General features: G+C 57.3%; 1 protein-coding gene across 6 annotated transcripts; it reads right to left on the reverse strand.

The window, feature by feature from the left end:
* Positions 1-662: 662 nt before the first annotated feature.
* Positions 663-21,318, reverse strand: SMPD4 (sphingomyelin phosphodiesterase 4). 6 transcript variants are annotated; one of them, XR_009534708.1, is made up of 21 exons: positions 18,192-18,398; positions 17,984-18,067; positions 16,241-16,327; positions 14,817-14,959; positions 14,610-14,685; positions 13,968-14,076; positions 13,812-13,864; positions 13,191-13,342; positions 11,291-11,423; positions 9,362-9,433; positions 6,726-6,812; positions 4,925-5,070; positions 4,363-4,453; positions 3,985-4,085; positions 3,449-3,612; positions 2,952-3,157; positions 2,498-2,731; positions 2,239-2,370; positions 2,019-2,147; positions 949-1,937; positions 663-863 (listed from the first exon to the last, which is right to left on the reverse strand). XR_009534708.1 is itself a non-coding variant. In XM_060121034.1 (20 exons), the coding sequence occupies exons 1-20, from the start codon at positions 21,240-21,242 to the stop codon at positions 1,608-1,610; spliced, it is 2,604 nt and encodes an 867-aa protein (XP_059977017.1). In that variant the 5' UTR covers positions 21,243-21,318; the 3' UTR covers positions 663-1,607. The 6 variants fall into 6 exon arrangements, 5 of the variants coding, with proteins under 5 accessions (XP_059977017.1, XP_059977019.1, XP_059977015.1 ...); XM_060121034.1 differs by lacking the exon at positions 18,192-18,398 and adding an exon at positions 21,168-21,318 and having other exon boundaries at positions 663-1,937; XM_060121036.1 differs by lacking the exon at positions 18,192-18,398 and adding an exon at positions 20,898-20,918 and having other exon boundaries at positions 663-1,937.
* Between the last annotated feature and the right edge of the window lie 18 nt (positions 21,319-21,336).

Below are 21,336 nucleotides of genomic sequence, written 5' to 3' on the forward strand. Positions count from 1 at the left end.
AGCTGAGGGTGGCACGCAGTAGGTGGCTGTTCTATGGTTAATGGGTGTGTAGGTGAAGTGAGGCTTGGGGGCGAGCAGAACCCTGGAGAGATTGTGGGGGGGCAGGTCCTACCCTCACAGGCAGGCGGATGTCCATCAGGGGAGGCCAAGAAGAGGCGTCATCAGGGACCGGTGCCACGGATGGCAGACCCCAGACCATCATCTCACAAAGTTTGTTAACAAAAGCCCGTAATCTGTCAATGTGAACTTGTAGAAACTGTCTTACTTCCTATTTCCATAGAATTTGACCAAAGCAGTTGCCTGGCCCGGGGAAAGGGGGACATTTAACACTCGGGCTAGGCCATGTGGGTTGGTGAGTGCATTTCGGTTCCCCGGTCACACGCACCCCTGCAAAAGCCACAGAAATTGCAACACAGGTCCCAGGATCCTAGCTCTTAGTATGAAGACCGTGTCTGCCCCACTGAGTTGTAGGCAGTGTTCTCGCATCTCAGACCTGCCAGTGGCTGCCCTGTCCCATCACAGCCACGTCCGTGTTTGCATCTGCCCAAGGGAATCCCATGGTGAGGGACGCTGGGTGCCCAGTGGCATCTCCGCAGCCCCTGAATGTGCAGAGGACCCCATGTAGGAGGCCACCCTGGGGGCGGGGCCAGGCACCACAAGACTCAGGACCGAGAACAGGTTTATTCAGATCCATGGTCGGCTACAAGTTTGGTTTGGTTACTGGTCACAGGCCCCAAATGCCACTACTCCGAGTTTACATCAAACTACAAAGCCCAATACTTACAGTTTGAAAACTTAAAAAAATACACCAAAGACTAAGGCTTTTAAAAATCTCAGCTGAAAAGTTCTCCCTGGTGCGTCATCTGTAGAATGAAACGCGTGTGAGATGCTGAGGATTTCTGACAGTGAACTCACATTTGTCATATACTTTGGATATTTAAATCTTACCAAAAAATCAGTGTCTTTGAGCGCTTGATTTGACTGAAGATACAAATGATGCTTTTGACCATCTTTGGTTGTAGACCACCCACAGGGAACAAGGTGGTGACAGCCCTGATGACCTGCTCTGTGGCCTGGGGGCATCTGTGTTCTTGGAGGGTCTCTCCTCAAAAGCAGGCATATGGCCCAGACTTGGAACTACTGGGAAAACACAGTGGCCCTAACTTTGCCAAACACAGCAGCAAAATCAGGTTTAAAATCATGAAACAGAGAACCATTGTCTAATTTTCTTAGGGCTCTCTTTTAGGGCCTGATTCTTCTCTGGAGCCAGAGGCTGGGTTCCCATGTTGGGGTCTCACTGCCCACCTCCAGGGCGGCAAAGGCAGAGGCCGCAGGCCATCCGGAGAGGCCCAACTCCTGAGCTTCACACGCTGAGGAAGAGAAAGGCATCGCCCTGCAGGCCCTCTGGCTGAGGAAACGGGGAGGCCCAGGGCCGGCAGGCTGCCCGCCCCTTGTGGCTACCTCTCTGCCTGGCCCTGCCCTCGCTTTTCAGGTTCTCTTCAGATGGTTCCAGGGCTGCAAGAAAACGCCCCCTGGAAGCACGAAGGTGACAGGTGTTGGGTGCAGAGTGGCCTTCCTGGTGCCTGGGGGTGGTGGCCGGCCTGCAGTCAGAGCTGGTGCAGCTTGCCCTGCTCGGTTAGCAGTGTCATGGCCACGGCGTAGAGGACATAGCCCAGCACGAGGAGCAGGGCACAGAGCAGAGGCCCGATGCAGAACAGAGAGGCCACGAAGAAGGCCAGCAGCAGGGCCAGCAGCGTCCGGTAGCTGCCCAGGAAGCGCAGGCTGAGCCGGGGGCCCCGGGCAAGGCTGGCCGCATGCCCCCGCCCCACGGGGCTCAGCAGGCGCCTGTCCGACAGCCCAGGCTCCAGGAGGTGGTAGCGACAGAAGCTGCCGAGGAAGTCGGCCCGCGAACACAGGGCCGCCATCTGACCTGCGAACTAGAGCACAGACAGGCCCCACTCTCACCTGCCGCTCGCGGGCTGGCGGGGCGGGGGGGTGGCCCTCCCTCCCACACTCACCCTGCGGTTGATGGCGGAGGACAGTCGGAAGAGCACTCGGACCAGGCTGGCAATCTCGTAGCTCCGGATGGGCTGCAGCTCCGAGTCTCCTTGGTACTCGATGTCAAAGCGCCGAAGCCCGTTGATGATCTGGAAGCAGCAGGAGGTGAGCCCCCGGGAGCCATGGCCACACTGCCCAGAGGGCCCTGGAGAGCCCAACCCCTCGGGATGTGGGCCTCACCTGATACCGGCCCAGGGGTGTGAGGATGAGTCCGTCCTCCCCCACGATGCAGTCTGGGAGCTGCTTCTTCCCGTTCTCATCCTGCGTGGTCCCCAGGGCGAGTGTGAGCTGGGCGAGCTGGGCCTCGCTGAGCTGTCGGGGAGATGCCTGCCATCACTTCCAAGGTGGAGGGAGGCCTTCCCCCCCGCTGGGCCTCAAACGGCAACGAGGGGCCCAGGCACGTGACACCTGGGGGAGGTGAGCAGGGCCAAGGGCGTACCCGGAACACTTGGCACAGGTACTCCAGGGCCTTCTCCAGGTACTCATCCGTCTTGCGGACGCTGTCCTGCCCCATCTCATCCAGGTCATTGCCCGGGTAGGAGCCATTGGTGTCCGCAGGGTAGAAGCCCAGCCACGACAGGAAGGGACGGGCGGCCGTGCTCTCCCCATACTGGTCAGAGAGGGACTTGGCCGTCTGCTTGGCCTGTGTGATAAGCTGAGCCAGACGCAAGACCTGTGGGTGGGTGGGTGGGTGGTTAGCTGGCTCGGGGCCGCCTCATGGCACCGACAGCCCAGGGGTGGCTTCCACACGATGGAAAACTTAAAATGAGTTTTAAGGACTAAGGTGCACTTTCCAAGAGGGTACATCTATCATCAGAAAGAAACTAGACTCCACTGAACAAGACAGGGAAGGGGTGTGAAATGCCAGAGCCCAGAGGGCCCCGACTACTCACCAGTGCCCGGATCTCGGGCCCGAACATTGGGGTGTACTTGCAGTCCTGGCCCTCCAGGCTGTACACGTGGCTCTTCACCTTGAAGGAGGCGTCGGTGATGGCTGGTGGCCATGACGACAGGAAGCTGCCAGTGAACGTGGGCACCGTGAAGAGCCTGTGCTGGCGGTGGGGGATGACCAGCTCGGGCTCCAGAAACAGCTGCTCGCCTGGAAGGCAGGATGTGAGCCTGGCTGCGGCTCCAAGAGCACGGACATCGGGTCCCACCATAGGTCCCCGAGGGCAGTGACCACACAGCGCAGGCCCAGCTCCCGGAAGTCCCTCCACCCCCACCCATCTCCACAAGGGAGTAGCTATGAGGAGAGCCCAACAGCAGCCCACAGCCTCCCAAAGCCACTACGAGCCACCAGGGGATGCGGCTCAGAGCTCCGTTCCCCTCCTGTGGGGCACACACGCAACCCCTGCGAGCGCACGGGTGACAGGGCTGGCAGGGGCCTCACCCCGCTGGATCATCTCAGCCAGGTTTGGCTGCGCAAAGACCTTGGCCACGCGGAACACCATGAGTGCGTTCTTGGGGCTGACAAGGTCCGTGCGCAGTGCGCGGCTCAGGAAGCCGAGGAAGAGCTTGGTGTACACAAGCAGGTTCTCTTGCACGAAGGGCGCCCTGCGGGCAGACGCACATCAGGGTTTCTCTTCAGCTTCCGGTCTCCCCCAGGTATCACGAATGGTGGCAGAGGGGCCGGGGGTGACACGAGGGGGCAGGACAAGTGGGCAAAGGTGAGGCCCCAAGGACAGAATCCTCCACGGACGAGGCCCATTCCCAGGAACAAGGCCACTGGGGGCGGGGCAGCCACACTGCAGGGCTGGCTAGGAAGGGCTATGGGGAGGTTTATGTGAGTCGATGTGGGAAAGGGACAGAAGGACAGAGGCTGCCCGTTGTCCCCAAAAGAGCAATCCTGGAACCTGGACAAGTCCCAGCAGGGGACAAGGGGGTGGCCCGGGCCCCCTGCCTGCAGGACCTTGGGTCTGGGCTCACCATCTCTCTGACACACTCCGGGCCTGGCAGTCGCTGCTTGGGGCCTGCTTCTCAGGCGCGTACCTCCAGGGCTGCAGGTAGCTCAGCCACATCTCCAGGACCTGGGGAAACACGTGCAGCTGGGGCAGGTGGCTGGCACTCAGGTGAGCAGGGGCGCAGGGGGAGCCCGTGCCCCCTCAAGATGCCTGGCCCCTCAGAACAGGTCACCCAGCAGGCTTTCCCCCGAGTGCAGCGGAGGGCAGCTGCGTGAAGCTGGGAACCCACCCTGCGTGGACAGCTGGGTTCAAGGTCGCGGCTGGCGGAACAGCACAGGAGGCCCCCAAGGCCTCCCTTCCCTCATGCGCACACGCAGGGCAAAGGCCGTAGGACAACACTCACAGCTCTGAACGACGCGTCCAGGGGCCAGTGGCCAAAGCAGTGCTGCAGAAAGAGGTAGAGCTTCTGCTGGACAAACCTCGGGACGGCGGCCCTGTGGGGGAGGGGGCATCACCTCACAGGGGAGCCTGGCACCCCCTGGGGGCAAGGCCTCCTATTTTTAGCCCCATTCCTCAGAGGAAATTCGAAAGTTCAGAGAAGTCAGAGAACATTCCAGGGACACACAACACACGTGGCCGATCCAGTGTGGCTCCTGTGTGCACCTCAGCTCAGCACGGCCCACACATCGCCAGCTCTGCTGGCCCTGTTGGCCTGGGAGTCAGGCCACGGCCCTTGCCCTGCCGGGGTGGGGTGGCGTGGGGGTGAGGTGCAGCACCGAGCAGCCTGCTGCTCTCCTGCCACAGGGGAAGAAGGGGGAAGAGGGGGCAGCAAGATGGGGCCTCTCCTAGGCCAGCCTGAGAAGCAGCCAGGCGGCCCCCACCCACCTCTGGGCCAGGGTGGCAGTGAGGAGACAGTCCCAGGAGGGCTTGAGGTGACTGCCCCCCTGCCCACAGCCCATACCCACCGTTTGAACTCCTCCAGGGGGCTGGCGGCGTGGGAGTGCGCAGAGGGCGAGGCCTGTTCGGGCCGCAGGCTGTTGGCGAAGGCGTGCAGGTGCTTCAGCAGCAGCCGCACCACCAGCACATGCTCCTCGGTGGGCATGAAGGACTCCTGGGGGGAGGGCCCTCGTCAGTACCTCGTGCTGGGCTGTGCCTCTCCCCCCATGGATGCACCGCACATGGCACCCTGGGACAGCCACTGGGGCAGAAGCTCTGCCATGTGCTTCCCTGCACTTCAACCCCCTTCATGGAGCCTCTGAGACAAACGCCCTCAGTCCTGCGAGCTCAGCTTTTGGTTCACAAAGGCCAGGAGGGTCTCTGAGACCACCCCACACACGGGGGAAGACTGGGGGCCGGCCGCCTGCTCCCCACGCCCACCCCTCAGGCCTTGACAGACTTGTTGGAAGTGCTCTTAGCAGCTTCACCCCAAGGTGAGCAACGCCAAGTGGGGTGAAGGCGGCTCCCGGCCCTACGTGCAGGAAGCCGGGCACTGACCGGCAGCCCTCCCCACCCCCCGCTGCCCAGGGCACGGTCTGCACAGGCCTCCCTGGCACGGAAATGCCTCCACAGGCCCATGCAACACACCCCAAGGCCGCTATGCCTGGGGTGGGAGGCGGGGGTAATGTCCTTCTGCATGTGTCTATCTTTAGATCGTTATATGGTAGATTTGCAGCATTTTGGAAAAAAAAAAAAAAAGGGATACTTTAACAGTAATAAAAAACCACAGAGCATCCTCTGTGCCAGGCCGTTACTCTGCCTAGGGAGCTATCCCCTTTATCGTTCCCAGGAACTGAAACCCCCACCGCATCTCGCCCCCGCCCTCCACGTTTGCAGGGGCAACTCCCTGCCCCACGCCCAGCAACCACACTGGACACCACTGGGCTACTTTCTCTCTACATTTGTCAGTCAAAGTGCTTTCTTCTAGTGCCTCCCCCTTCCCTGAGCCAAATGCCCACAGGAGCCCCTGGTCACAGCTGCATGTGGACACTTACGGGGCCAGGCCTCCCGCTGTGGAGGTGAAGGCAGGGGCCCTGCTCTTTGCCAGGTGAGGCCCTCCCCAGCCCAGGCCTGAGTGGCACCCACTTCTGCATGTGGCCCGCCCTCAGCACCCCTTCTGGAACATTCTCTCCCTCCTCAGTGCAGCTGCTGCATCTGCTCAAATTCAAGTTCAGTGGTGTGTGGCCCCACCTAGGGCGAGGGGGACAGATCCCTGGCCATGAGCACAGCTCCAGACACACGTCTCTGCCCAGACTTCCCAGCGGTCGTGTCATGGAGCAGCAAACTTCACAATGCCATTGGCCCCAAACACCCAGCTCACTGACCACAGTCCATCCCTGGTCACTCCTGCCTAAGCAGACGGCAGTCCCCACAAGGTCACTGCCCATGAGCCCCAGGGCCTCCACATCCTTGGTCAGTCCCCAGCACCAGGCCTGTATTGCAAAGGCCACACTACTTTGCCCCCACGAACCGGGGCTAAGCACGGAGCCCTAAGACACCCGAGGACTCGACACCTTGGTTGGCCTGGGGCTTGGCCAGGTGGGTTCGGTGACCTCCCCCACAGCCAGTGGGATCTTGTGCATCACTCCCAGCCATGTGGCCGCACACCCTGAACCCAGGTCCAGGCCGAAGGGCCTGACTGTGCTTGGAACTGGTCTCTGGTCACCCCAGCCAGCCCCCAGCCAGACCCTGGCTACTGCGCAGGACATGAGCTCTGGGGTTAAACCATGGGGCGGGGGTGAAAGGGAACAAAACGAAAGCGGCCAGTACTTGGTGGGCGTGGAGGGCCTGGAGGCTGGGTTGGGCAGGGCTGTGGAGGGCGCTGCAGACACTGAGACGGTAGTGCAGGACCTCCAGCTGAGAGACAACAGCAGAGAAGCCGAGAGGAGAGGGCGGGGGGGAGGAGGAGGAGAGAGAAAGAAATAGTGAGAAAGAGCCCAGAAGTAAGGACAAGAAAAACAAAAAACAAAAGCACAAGTCAGTGACAATCCAAACAATCACAGCCCAGCAGCATCAGGCCAATGAGACGCCAACCACCCCCTCCAGGCGTGATCCTCCAGCTGCCAGGCAGAGGGAGGACAGAACCGCAAGGTCACCTGGGAGGCCCCTCCAGCCCCTGAGGTCAGCCCGACCCCATTGCACTGGGTGCAGCACGTGTCAGCAGCCCATCCACCTCCCTGGGACACGCTGCTGGTCACCAAGGCCCGAAGACCCAGGCTCAGTAAAGAAACTTGAGAAGCCAGTTCTAGATGGAGGCCTCTGCCCAGAAGAGAAAAATATGTAATTTATTGGACTTCCTGGGTTGTCCGGAAAAGAAATTTATCAGCACATGATGGAATCAATTCCTAGGTGTTAAAGACCCAATCAGAGTCCCATCCTGAAAGGTTTTGTGCACGGGGCTGGTTCCCAGCCCACCAGGCCCCACATCCTGGAAATGGTTAACGTGGTGCTAACACTTACTGGTTCTAATTCTGGGAAGACCAACCTCTACCTCCCTCTACCTCACCAGGAGCCCCCAGACACTAAGCCACACACACCCAGAGGCAGCTGGAACCCTGAGGCCAGGGGTAACAGCTGAGCTGGCACACCGTCCGCCCCCAACACCAGAACCTCCACCCTATCTCCCTGCAGCTAAGCACAGCCAGAGCCGGCCCAGCACACGTCCTGCCCCATGAGGGCCCGCCTCCTGCCCCAGCGCCATGCCTCACACAGAAGAGGCCTGGAGGAACGTGCCAGACGCTGGGGAGACGGGCACAGCCAGAGACACGCAGGGCTGCGGCAGGAAGGGGCACGGCCGCACTCAGCAAGGAAATGGGGAGCCCACGGTCCCACTTCAGGCCCCAGCCCGGGCCCAGAGCACCCTGCAGGGAGCGTGCATGCGCCTGCACCCAGCCCGGCCACAGCCACACCAAGGGAGCTCCAGGAGCTGCACTTCCTGCACCCAGAAAACCCGGCAAACTGACCCCAGGGTTACGTGGGGCCAGCAAGGACTTCCACGTGGTGTGGGGCAGGCCTGGACAGACGGCAGGGGCCTTGGATGAAGCAGACCCCGTGGTTTCCCACACACCCCACCTCCTCAGGTTTTGTTTTTCGGCCTCAACAGGTGGCAAAGGGCAGAAGGTTTCTTGGCGCCTGGTGGGGCCTTCATGGTGCCCCCCCCCGCACCGACCCAAGTCAACCTGAGCAGCTCTCACCCTCCTGTGACCATGGGGAGGAGCGGGAAGACCCCTCCCCATATGGACTTGGTGTTCCCCCAGGTGACCAGCAGCTCGGAAGGGCCCTCTGGCCGGCAGAGCTACAGCTAAGACCTGAAGCGGGTGGGCTACCCTGGGCTCCCGACACAGACGTGCAGACAGGAAGGTGACACCGCGAAGCAGCCTCTGCGAGACCAAGCCCCGCGTGCCCTGCAGGGGAGCCAGCCCTGCCCGCCGGGCAGCGGCAGGAACGTGCAGCAGCAAGTGCACTCTGGAAGCAGACGGGGGCATGGTGGGCACTTTGCGACGTGAGAAGCCCAGGATGGATTCCCGGCCCCACCCCCGTTCTCCTCCTCCTCCTCCTGTGCGGGGCCAAGGACGGAGGCTGGGACACCCTGCGCTCTAAGAGGAGTATTGGGTCTGCGTCCCAGTCCTCCGTGCGGCAGAACCCTGGGCTGGGGAGCAGGACCACCGAGGGAAGGGCACAGGCCACTGTTCCAATGTGACCCACAGATTCTTAATTCCTAAGGAAGCCCTTGAGGAGTCTGACTGGCAGCGGCAAAAGCAAAGTCTAAGGAGCAAACTACTGCACGGAAGCAGTACACTGCAGTCCTGCGCGCAGGCTGTGGACCTGAGCACCTCTCCCTAACTCAACAGAACTGTTCTACCCCGACCAGCCCTGTGGCCACAACCCCGGGAGGGGACCAGGGACTCCAGGCCTCTGCACACACGTGAGCTGCCCAGCAAGGGAAGGAGGAAAAGGAGAGGAGGAGGAGGAGACAGCCCCACCCACCACCAGGAGGGCTGCTGCCGCTGCTCTGGAGGACGTGGAGGGCAGCAGGGCCACCAAGGTGGGCAGAGTCTGCTGGGTGCCACCGCAGCAGGACAGCACGAGGCGCTGTGACTCCCAAAGGCACCCACGGCTCCCACACCCCAGAACATGAGCACCACAACCACATCTGTTCCTGCTGCCACGGAGAGGGCTCTGCAAGTAGCATGGGGAGGCCCAGAGAGGATGGGCCTCAGCCGCCAGGGTGCAAGCCCAGCACAGAAGACAACTTGCCTGCTGCTCAGCACTTGAGGGAGATGAGATGGCAGGTTGCTGGGTCCCACTAGCCAGTCCTTGAAACTAACTGAAATCAAGGACAAGCAGCAGCAGGCCGACCAGGGCCAGCGCAGGAGGTGGGAAGAGAAACCGTGGCAGCAACATACCTTGGCGTGAGGGGACTGCATTTTTTGGTACATCTCCAAAGAATAATGATGAAGCCACATTTCAACAAAAACCTGCAAAAAAGCATAGCTGGTCAAAAGGTCTTTGACAAGGCCGTCAAGACCATTCAATGAGGGAAAGAACAGCCTCTTCAACATGTGCTGCTGAGAAAACAGGGTGCTCACATGCAAATGAGCACAGTCAGACCCTCACTCTACATCGTAAATAAGAAACAACTCAAAATGCATCAAAGACCTAGAATATAAGAGCTAAAACTGTAGAACCTTAAAAGAAAGCATGGGGGAATGCTTCACAACAATGGATTTGACAGTAATTTCTTAGATGTAAGTCCAAAAACATGGGCAACAAAGGAAAAAACTGGACTTCATGAAAATTAAAAGCTTTAGTGCATCAAAAGACACAACATACGTAGTAAAAAAGTAGCCCACAGAATGGGGGAAAATATTTGCAAATCATGTATCTGAAAAAGGATTAACATCCAGACTATATAGAGAATGCCTAGAAGTCAACAACAAAGTAGATCCCAATTCAGAAATGGGCAAAGGACTTGAATAGACGTTTCTCCAAATAAGATACACACGTGGCCAACAAGGCCGTGAAACGCTGCTTAGCAACACGTCACCAGGGCAGAGCAGACCAGTCACGACGATTAGGGTGGCCACAGTCAGAAACCCAGAAAACAACAAGTGTTCCGAGGGTGTGGGGAAACTGGACCCCTTGTGCACTGCTGGTGGGGATGAAAAATGGTGCAGCCACCATGGAAAACAGCATGGCAGGTCCTCAAAAAACTAAACAGAATTACCGTACAGCCCAGTAATCCCACTTCAGAACAGATAATCAAGAGGACGGAAAGCAGGGTCTTAAAGTGAGAACTGCACACTCATGTTCACCACAGCCAAGAGATGGAAGCAGCCCAAGTGTCCATCAGATGGACAGATAAACAAAACATAGTTACACACACACAGCAGAATTTAACTCAGCTTTAAAAAGGAAATTCTGACACATACTACAACGTGGATGAGCCTTGAAGACATTATGCTGAGTGAAGCCAATGAGCCATTAAAAAGAAAAATACTATGTGATTCCACTGACAGAGGCAACGAGAAGAGTCAGATTCACAGAAACAAAGCAGGGTGGTGGGTGTGGGAGCTGGTGGGAGGGGGACTGAGGAGCTGCTGTTTGACAGGTATAGACTTTCAGTCTTACAGGATAGGAAGGTTCTGGAAACCCATTACAACAATGTAAACATACTTAGCGCTACTCAACTATATGCTTTAAAATGGTTAAGACTTAGATTTTACATTATGTGTATTTTACCTCAGTTCCCAAATAAAATCAGAACCCCATCTCATCCACACTCCAGGCTCTCAACAAGCCAGGCTTGTGGTGACCCACTCAGCCCTGGAATCCAGCATCAGAACAGCAGAATATCTCCAAGGTGGTGAGACAGGCCTGGGGTCTGCTGGAGCCGCATAAGGTCACACACAGGACTGCCGTCCCCACTGGGGCCCCCTGGCATGGAGGGGATGGGGTCCTGCTGAGCAAGGGGAGGCCCCCCCATTCAGTGCCCTAAACACCTGCTGCAGCAGGGCTTACTATCCACCCCTCCCAAACCACAGTCGCGGTCAGAGAGGGTGACCCAAGCCACTGGAAACTGAAAGGCTGGGCAGCCATCGTGTCACCACAATAAAATAGGACTCTGTGGACAGGGGGTCCCGGGGTGAAAACACTGCCAGTAACACAGAGGTGAGACAGGTGGGCAAATTCTTTCTCATCAGTCACAGCAGAGACACTAACAATTGACAGCCACCCCCAGACCAAGGGTCAGTCTTTAGGCCCTTGCACCCTGGGGTGGGCGGTGCTGAGCAGTTTATCTGAAACAGAAGCAGAGAAGGCACCCAGGCTCTCACCTGGAGTAGCGTCTCCGACCTCCAGATCTCGTGGGAGGTGGGGTCTGCATTCACAGACGTCTGATGAGAGATGTGTCGCTTCAGGAGGCTGGTGTGGTGCAGGCCGTAGGATGCAAAAGGCACGGCTGGCGTCCTGAGGGAGACACAGAAGCAGATCTCTGTCAGCAGGCTCCCACGGGTGTGGCCACAGCAATCTGGGCCTCAAACCCAGGACAGCAGCGACAAGTACAACCCGTGGAAGTGTCCAACGACCCTCAAGTCCATGTTGCTATGTGTGAATAAACAAACAGAAGAGTGAATTTTCCATCCACATCTGCCCACTGCAGATCTCACCGCAGGACGGGTGAGATCAGAAAAGCGTTGTTTGCCAACCACCCTGTTCACAATGGATCTGGCTGAAATGAAGACCATGAGAGATGCCGACACTGCTGACAAGAGCGGGGGCTCAGTGGATCTTCCCACTAAGTCCCCCGTTCACTAACTGAGGCCCAAAGACCTTCGTTAACTTTACAGGAGGAAAACCTGGCATCACCCTCAGCCCAGCAAGCGGGCTCATGGGCACCACGGCTGCCACTGCGGTGCCCCCGCCAACGATGCCCAACCTGGGCCTAATCATGGGAAACACCCAAGAACCCACTGTGCACACACCAGCTGTCAAGGTCAGGAAAGGCTGTGAGACCTTCTGGACAACAGAGACACAGCCGCGTGCGGGAAATGACCCTGCACGGAACCCAGCTGCGTGACAGCCATGAGTGGGGCAGCTGGTGAAACCCAAGTGGGGTCTGGGGATGAGATGGTGGCCTGGCAGCAACACTGCCTCCTGATTTGAATGGAATGGCTGCGGTTACAGAGATGCACACACTTTCAGAAAACACACCCTGAAATGTTAAGAGGTAACGGCGTCGTGTCTATAACTTACTCAAATGGCCCACGAAAAAACACACACAGATTAAACAGAATAAAACAACTCGGAAATCAACAGGCATGAAGGGCCTGTGAAAGTTCTTTGTTATATGTAGCAATGTGTAAAATCTGAAATTATTTTGTGAAAACAAATCAAATCCAGCCCAGAAAACTGCCTAGCAGCTGAAGTCTGCCTTTGAGGGGGTGTGAATCCAGGCCACACTTGGGTCCTCCCCCGACCCCAGATCCCTGGCCCCCACTCCCCAGGCCGCAGCATCAGCAACACCTGTGCAGCCCCTCCCCTGCACTCCTCCTCGCCATCCCCTTTCCTTGGGAGCTTCTGTCCACACGAGTTTGGGGTAACGGCACAGCACGTGCCAGCAGATGTGGGGGGACAGCACCTACAGGAAAGAGCTGCAGCCTCCAGGGAAGGAGTGGGGGATAGTGAGGCAAGGGCCAGAAGAGCACAGGCTCCTCACCCCTGGACAGGCTGGCCTCACGCTCCCCTCCTGCTCTGCCTGTGCCAGCGGCTCTTTACCACAGGCCCCGGCTCAACAAAGGCCTGGTCCCCGAGTCCACAGGTCCCTGCTAGTCTCACTTGGCCACAGCTCAGCGCTGCCCACAAGCCCCTCCTCTCCAGGACCAATCGCCCAGCGCTGCCAATCAGCTCTCGGCTTTGAGTCCCTCACCACCCTGCTCACCGCTGGGCATGGGGCTTGGGTGCCGCGTGTGGAGAGGGCGGCCACAAGCAGAACACGGCCCGTTCCCATACCAGAGCCAGGCCCCGTCCACAGGGCCACAGAACCTGCCTGCTTCAGAGACGTCCCCCTCACCCCGACCTCCAGCCTGTGCTCAGCTGGGGCTGCAGAATCTCAGGCCTAAAAAAAGCAAGTGCTCCAGACAAGGAGTGGCACCACTGTCCCCATGAGCAATGCCCTCCAACCAGGAAGGGCCAGGCCTTACCTAGTGGTGGGCTCAGGCCATCTCAGCCACTCACCTGGGAGCCGGTGAGGGGCTGGGCCCCCCCGGGCTGGAGGAGAGAGGGGGGAGCACGCTGCCTTCTGTGGGCAGGAACCACGCCAGGTACCTGTCCACCAGGATGAAGTAGGCGCAGTCTGAAGTGCGGATGTGGAGGGCCCCGGGGGGCGGCTGGAAAGCAAAGCTCCTGTGAGCGCATGGCTGTGGGCACCGCCCCAGGCTGCTGACCCAGCAATCACAGGGCGGTGCCAGGAGAAGAGCCCCCACCACAAAGGGCCTGACTAGACCCCTCAGTCCTGACCAGCCCACACACACCCCCATCCCCCCACCCTGCCCACACCAGTAGCCACCTCCTACAGGAAGCCTCCCTGACCACCACTCAGGGCACCAGCCCACCCCACATGGCCCATCAAGCCTGCCCCCAGCCTGTCATCCTCACTAAGTGAGGGTGGCCTGAGGGGCAAAGGCTGAAGAGAGGGGGACCCGGGGAAAGGAGGTAGGAAAGGGAGGAGAAATGGAGGAAGGCAGGCCGACGGCTGGCCCAGCCCTTCTTTGTGTGGACACAAGCCCTGGGCCTCAGCCCCTCCCTGCACGGGGGCTTCAGTAAAGCAAACCCAGCTCAGAGGCACCCCTTCTGTACCTTTTGAGTGATGAGGCTCAAGGCAAAGAAGAACATGTAATACTCGAATGGATCTGAGGGCCATGTCAGGGGGCAAATGACAGGGCTGTCGGGGCCCCCCACCCAGCTCTGTGTTGGCCGCCCGGCCTCCCCCACTGCGGGGCCGACAAAGGATACTGAGGGCCAGGTGCAGGCCAAGGCCCCCGGCTGCGGGGAGCTGGACCTTGTTGTGGTACAGAGGGCTGTCAGGGAGCACGCGCTCCTGGATGGACGCCTTCACAGGGTCCTGTGGACAGACAGAGGTGGCTCTTGGGAAGGCTGCAGAGGAGCCCAACACACAGAGCCCCCTGGGGAACAGTGCTGTCCTCTGCGCGGTGCTTGTGCAAAAAAGCTTCACGCAGACTCTGTCCCTTCGTCCTCACACAGACCCACCACAGCGGGGCTGCAGCTGTGTGCATCTCTGACCCAGCCAGGCGCTCGATGGATCCTGTCTGCTTTGTTTCTCATACCCATGAGTGTGCCACCCCTTAATTCGCCCCCACAGGACTGGAAACTCAGAAAGACAAAGCTACCAGTCACGTGGCCCTGCCACTCAGCCAGGAGCCAACCAGGCCCTCCCACTGGCAGAGTTCAGATGACCTTTGAAAAAAAAAAAACCATTGAAGTTCCAATCTGTGATGGCTCCTGGGCCCTGAACAGATACCATGACGTTCTGGCCACTGTCAGAGCCCTGCAGGCCCCTGCCCACCCACCAGCACTGCAGCCACTGCGTGGGGCACCTGGCCCCAAGCCTGGCTCTCACCACCATAGCTTACTTACAGGCAGGTAAGAGACAGGAAAGTCAAATTTATAGTCTTCAGCTTGAAGTTTATAAACCAACTTCATCATTGGGCCCCTGAATATGAACAACAAAAATAGGGCAAATGAACCGTGAACCATCTTGCTTTGACTGTTCCTTAACAGTGACTGCAAACAAGATCACTGTGAGAGAAAGTCCAGTCCCCCTGGGGTAACAGACCAACCTACCCGGGGTCTAGGAATTCCATGGCGATACTGTACTCCACAGGGCTCACGCGGCCCTGCAAGCAGCGGAGGTTCCACCCAGCCAGGACGCCGTCCAAGCTGCCAAAAATGCTCTCAACCAGCCACGGGAAGATGGCGTGCAGCTCCTGCAACAGCACAGGGAGATTTTGGGCAAGCTCCTGGGGACCACTGCCTGCCTCCCTTGCTGGCCCTGGGCCAAGGATGTCACTCCCTGGCCCGGAGACCAGCAGGACCAGTGGCGCCCACAGGAGCAGCTGTGGATCCTTTTGTTGTGCTTGCGTGGCTGCTTCATGTCTGACCCCGTTACATAAGCCAGCGTATGATTAAAAGGTTTATTTAAAAATTCTGGGGGTGGGGGGGGGCAGTTCAAATTTCCAGATCCACTAGGTTCAAAATGCTCTGGGTGATTCTTGCCACTTGCCTCCAGGCCTCCACCCGCCCTCACCCCCCACTACCGCAGGGAGCAAGCAGAAGGGTCGGGCAGGGAAAGAGGAGGATAAGACCCCACAGTGGGGATGTCCCTGGTGGCGCAGTGGTTAAGAATCTGCCTGCCAATGCAGGGGACACAGGTTCGAGCCCTGGTCCGAGAAGATCCCACATGCCGCGGAGCAACTAAGCCCATGTGCCACAACTACTGAGCCTGCACTCTAGAGTCTGTGAGCCACAACTAGTGAAGCCCGCACGCCTAGAGCCTGTGCTCCACAACAAGAGAAGCTACCGCAATGAGAAGCCTGCGCACCAAAAGAAAGAGTAGCCCCCGCTCACCGCAACCAGAGAAAGCCCAGGCGCAAAATGAAAACCCAACGCAGCCAATAAATCAATCAATATATTAAATAAATAAAAATAAAAATGCCAGAAACTTCTGACCCGAAGAGAGCTTTACTAAAAAGGGTGGAACCATCCGTTCTTCCTCAGGGCAAGCCCTTCCTGTCATCTGGTGGCAACTCCTGGTCCAGGCGGGCCTCCTGAACTGACCCGCACTTACTCTGCCAATTCAGGGTGTGGTGTAAACACATACTTTCAGTACTTACAGCAGGGCTCAACCTTGGCACTGCTGACATTTGGGGGTGGACGCGTCTTTGTCCTGGAGGCTGTGCTGTGCCCTGGGGGACGGATGCCAGCACGCCTGGCCTCCACTCACTCGGGGCCGGCAGCACCACCCCATGTGGCAACTAAAAATGCCTCCAGACACTGCTAAGTGTCCCATGTGGGACAGAAGGCCCACGGCTGAGAAAGTCTGGTCTACGTGGTCGTGGTCACATGTTTACATGTGTCACAAACGTGAGAGTCACAATACAGGGTCAGGCCTCCGCAGAGCAGCGCTCAGAGGTGGGAGGCAGGGGCTGCGAGAATGCTTTTCCAGGAGTGTGTGAGACACGCCCCCAAGAGACGCTGCAGAACTGTACCTTTGCTGGAAAGTCCTCGATGACTTTAACCAAGTCTTGGCACCGCTGTGCAAAGGGTTTACTTATAGAGTCGGCTTTCAGGCTAGCCTAGGAGACACAAAAAACCAAAATAAAGCGAGCACATTTGCTTTGCAGCTTTTGCTGATATTCTGGTGCGAGTCAAAACAGAAATCCAGGGACTTCCCTGGTGGTCCAGTGGTAAAGAATCTGCCGTACAATGCAGGGGACGCGGGTTCGATCCCTAGTCAGGGAATTAAGATCCCACATGCTGTGGGGCAACTAAGCCGGCGCTCCACAACTACTGAGCTTGTGCGCCTCAACTAGAGAGACCACGCGCCCTGGAGCCTGTGCGCCACAACTAAAGAGAAAACCTGCAAGCCACAATTAGAGAGAAGCCCGCACACTGCAACAAAAGATCCCGCATGCCTCAACGAAGATCCTGCACGCTGCAACTAAGACCTGACACAGCCAAAAATAAATTAAATAAATAAATGATAAATAAATCTTTAAAAACAAATAAACAAACAGTAATCCAAGTGACGGGCAGGAATGAGACACAGCACTGGCCTGACTGCCCAGCACCTCACACATCAGGTCGTGCGTGTGTCCAGGGCCTACAGGACACCCCTAGGCGAGGCCAGGTCCCGTGCTCTCTAGGCCAGGACTTTCCAGGCTGGCTCCCAGCTCCCTCTGTCAGGCACCCCAGCTACCTCAGAGAGCTGCACATCATGAGAACAAAATCCACCCGGATCCAATCCACAAGCAGGGGGTTGGCTCCTGGGTCAGCCCCGCAGCCAGGGGGGGACCCCACACAGATCAGAGCACTCACCGAGTGTGTGCACGTGAATGGGAAGTTTCCCCGGGGGCTAACCACCCACCATTTATAGCCCTGTGATTGTGAGCTACCATTTGTTGTCACTGGCCCTCTGACCCAAGACGTCCTTTATCTGTTACCTTCAGAGACGCAGCAGGCCAAAAACCACAGACAGCTTCAGCCAAATGCCAACACTCTGGCGACGGAGAAGCCAGAAAACATTCAGGACAAGAAGGAAATGTACCCCAGATCAGGGGTGAAGGAAAGCTCTCGTCTTTTCTGACCACAAAGGGAAGAAGGCCCTGTGCACATGGATGAACATCAGGAGGAAAGGCCAGGTTTCTAACCACAAAGGCTTTGCCCAGGGTATCCAAGGCCCTGGCCACCTCCACACGAGGATGGAGTCCACAGGGTCTCGGTCAGAGGCAGACACCCGGCTGTGCAGGCCTGGGTCGGATCTGCTGGCTCTAGAGGGGCACTGAAGAAGAACATCCTTCCAAATACAGGTTTATAAAAAGTGCAGGCCTAGTGCCCCAGCACAGCAGCCTCCTTCCGTTTTTCACCAATGACAGTTACGGTCATTAAAACACCTCGCTTTCGTGTAAGGATTTACAAGACGTGAAAATGTGGGTGTACATCCTTCTCCCTTGCTCCTCCCCACACCCCAGGAGACTGAGGAAACGGCATTTCAATCAACTCCTCTTGTAAATGAGAAAACCAGGGCTCAGCAGCTGCATAAACCCAAGGTCCTGCACCAACAGAGGGCAGAGTCGAGCCTGAGGGTTCTCACCCGAGTCCAGTGTTATTTCCAGCACATCCCCCCAAAACATCACCACTGGACAGTTCTTCAAGTCAGTGGCAAAACCCTCAAGTCCCTCTGCTGCAGAGCGACCATCACCCTGGCACGCGGGCGGGCAGCTGACACTTACCAGTAGGAAGCTGGGCTGCTGCAGGTGGGGGAATGCCATGGCAGCCTCCTGGGCAGAGTCCAGACGGGCCGTCTTAGAGGACCACTGCAGAGAGACAAAGACAAAACCTCAACCTCTGCCACACAAGACACACAAGGCCAGGAGAATATCTGCACAGCTCAGCACCACTGCACTGCCAAGGCCCACGCTTTACAGAAATGCTGCTTACGTGCCTGCCGTCCACAGTGTCCAGCCCCGGAGCCAGGTCTGTGGCAGGGAGCCCTTGGGAACACTTGGTTAAGCTTGTGTGGCACTTGCCACATGCCAGGCCTGGTTCTGAGGGTTCTCCATACATTTCTGATTTAATCCTCGGTGGCAGGCAGGCAGGATTCTAAAGACAGCCATCCAAGATTCCTGTCTCTGGTCATTCAAACACTCTTCTAGGTGCTGCTGTGAAGGGGTTTTGCAGATACAATTAAAGTCTCAAGTGTGAGAACCGTAAGATACAGGGCAGTCCTGACTCATAGCCAGCAACGAAATGGGGACCTTAGTTCTACCACTGCAAAGAGCTGGATCCTGCCAGCAACCTGAATAAGCTTGAAAGCAGATTCTTCCCAAGAGCCTCCAGATAAGAGCAAAGCTGGCCAACAGGTTGATCTCAGCTTTGAGAGACCCTGAGCAGAGAACCCAGCTGAGTCTGCATTTCTGACACATAACCATGAGACAACCAACAGATGAAGCTTTAAGCTGCAAAGTTTGTTAAGCAAGAGTAGAAAATACATCCTCATAACAACCCTACGAGGTCAGTACAGATAAGGAAATGGAGGCAGAGAGAAAAATCACTTGCCCTCCGCCAGCTGGGGAATGGCAGAGCCAAGACTCAAACCCACAGACCTCCTCACTACTCTCCCATAGAGACAGGTGGACACATCTCCTCTGTCTTACTTGTGCTCTCTGAGAAGGAAGGGAGGGGACGAGCCAGCTTTGCCAATGGAGGCTTTGAACAGCCACCAGAAAATCAGGGGTAGCTCTCCAGAATCCTACCTCTCTGTGCCCCCAATCAGAAACTGAAAATATCCAGACTCGGACTGAGCAGAGAGGGAGTATGCAAGTCCCACTGATGAGCTGCTGATGGCTTTCCTGGCACAGCTCTGCCCATGGCCTGAGGAACGGTGCTGATGCGGCAACTGGCAGTGTATGTGGATGGAGATGCTGGGTGGGCAGCTGAGGCATTCTGAACACCTTCCCATGAAACCGAGCAGAAACCTGCACACTCCCCACCCCTGTACAAAGGCCCCTCCATGTCCCCTGCCTCTTGTTTGTAGAAAAGCTGAAGTTTCCCAGGTCTCCCTGAGTCACAAAAGAGCAGGCTCAAGCAGCTAACGATTAGGACAAGAGAGTCACAGAATCTTTCAGTGTCTGATGTACACTCCTGAGTTGTTTTACAGATACTATAACTGCCACCAGAGAGAAAAAGCCAAATGCATGATGACCAGACAGTAGCCATGACATAAGCTGCTCTATCTGTGGCTAGCACGATTCCAAAAACTGGCCTCAAGACAATGAGATTAACGTTATTGCTCATAATAATCTATATCTTTGTGGGCATCAAAATAATTGTAGTTTGCTCTGCCCAATTTTTAGTAAGCAGGCAACTAAAATTGTCAGCAAAGAGATGCCACAGACTCATGTTGACATCTTCCACTCTAAGAATACTGCGCGCTATGTCAGCATGAAGAAGTTACAGAAGATGAGCCTTTGCCCCTAATCCCACAGAAATGGAATGATGTCAGACAGTGGGGATCTGTAAGCAGCTCCTTTGCCCCGTTCCTGTCTGCCCATTTCTGTTCACCTCAAACCTTATAGAAATGAGGTCACCAGGCAACACTTAACCTAACTCCTGACATATGCTCTACTGAATGCACACAATACCTTGCTTAACCTATTGATTCCTTCCCTAGATTAAAAGAAGTAGGAATGAAAAATTAAGTAGTTAAAGAATGACTAGCTCTCTACCCCCAGCTTCTCCCTGTGCAATCCGGCAGGAGATCACGCAGGCAAGATAACATCTGAAGAAAGCTCATGAGGAGTCAGCCAGTCCACACCCAATGGAAAATGACGCAGAGCTTGACCTTCTGCCTCGATTCTGAGATTCTTTCCCCTTCTTCCCTTTAAAAACTGTCACGGCTGAGCAGAATCTTTGGAGTGCGTTCTGGGACACCAGTCCACCTTCTACCCGGTTGCTGGCCTTCTGAGTAAAGCAACCTTTCCTTTGTACCAACACTTGTCTCTGGAGTATTGGCTTTTGAGCTGGGAGGAGCCGAGTCTGAGTTCAGTAACACTGAGACTGTTCAACTCCTAATTAAACTAGCTATGGGTTTCAGTTTTAAGGATGACTTAAATAAAACGTTTCAGTCCTTAACCAAGTGGTCCAGGGAACACTGCACTACTCCAAAACGATCAAAGCGACATAAAACCCTGAACTGTTTGCTAAGGGCAAAGCTTTAGAGATGATGAATTAAATGCTGCTCCTTGCTTAGAGCAAGTTTGCAGAGGTAGCGGCTGAAGGAATGAGCCCGAGGCGCCCAAGCGCCTCTCCTTGGGGAGAGGGCAGCGTCTCCCCGCCACGCCGCCTGCGCTGTGTGCCCAGCCTCCGCTTCATCCTGCCACCTCCACACCCGCTGCCTTCAGGAACGGCTTCCGATCCGCTTTCGGGGTCCCTCCCGTGAGCTGCAGCCCCGTCAACGCCAATCTCGCCAGGGCCTCCCTCTGGCCGCGCTGCGAGCGGGGCGTGCTTCCGCCTGCCGCTCACTACTGCCCCGTGAAGGGAGCACCGGGGCCCCCGTGTCACAGACGCGGAAACTGAGGCTCCGCAAAGACGGCCCACACCGGGGGAGGCGAGGAAGGATCGGGTCGGGCCGGGGCCGAGACCCACCCCGCTCCCTCCACACCGCTCGCTGAGTCCCAGACTCTCCCTCCTCCACCGCGCGCAGCGAACGTTAACCGCGGGCCCACCGAGGTGGGGCGTGCGAGGTGCGCGGGAAGGCGACGGGAGGTCGCAGTCCGGCCCTCGGCGCCCTGCCGGCCCGGCCCGAGGCCCGGGGCTCGCGTGGGAACAGAGCTGGTTTCGGCGGAAGTTCGGGGTGGCCGCCGGGACGCGAGGCCGGGACGCGAGGCCGGACCGCGCGCGATTCCCACCATTCACCTGAAGGAACCACAGCGCCTCCGTCTTTAAGGACCGAGGCCGCCATTCAGCGACCCGGCGCCGAAATGTCGTCATCAAGCTGCGCGTGGCGTCACGTTCCCCCGGCCTAGCAGGAAATGTGCCGCCACCTCCTCTGGCTGACACAGTAAAAGGCGCGTGCGCAAAGCGA

Source organism: Lagenorhynchus albirostris, chromosome 14, assembly GCF_949774975.1.
Source record: "Lagenorhynchus albirostris chromosome 14, mLagAlb1.1, whole genome shotgun sequence".
Classification (NCBI taxonomy): Eukaryota; Metazoa; Chordata; class Mammalia; order Artiodactyla; family Delphinidae; genus Lagenorhynchus; species Lagenorhynchus albirostris.

Excerpts from the sequence above, each read along its gene's own strand:
- SMPD4 (XM_060121032.1), bottom strand. The coding sequence starts at position 18,317 with ATGTATGGAGAACCCTCAGAACCAGGCCTGGCATGTGGCAAGTGCCAC. Across the intron at positions 14,960-16,240 it reads TCGAGGACTTTCCAGCAAAG|GAGCTGCACGCCATCTTCCC; the intron begins GTACAGTTCTGC and ends GTGCTGTTGCAG. Across the intron at positions 2,732-2,951 it reads GGCCCGAGATCCGGGCACTG|GTCTTGCGTCTGGCTCAGCT; the intron begins GTGAGTAGTCGG and ends ACCCACCCACAG.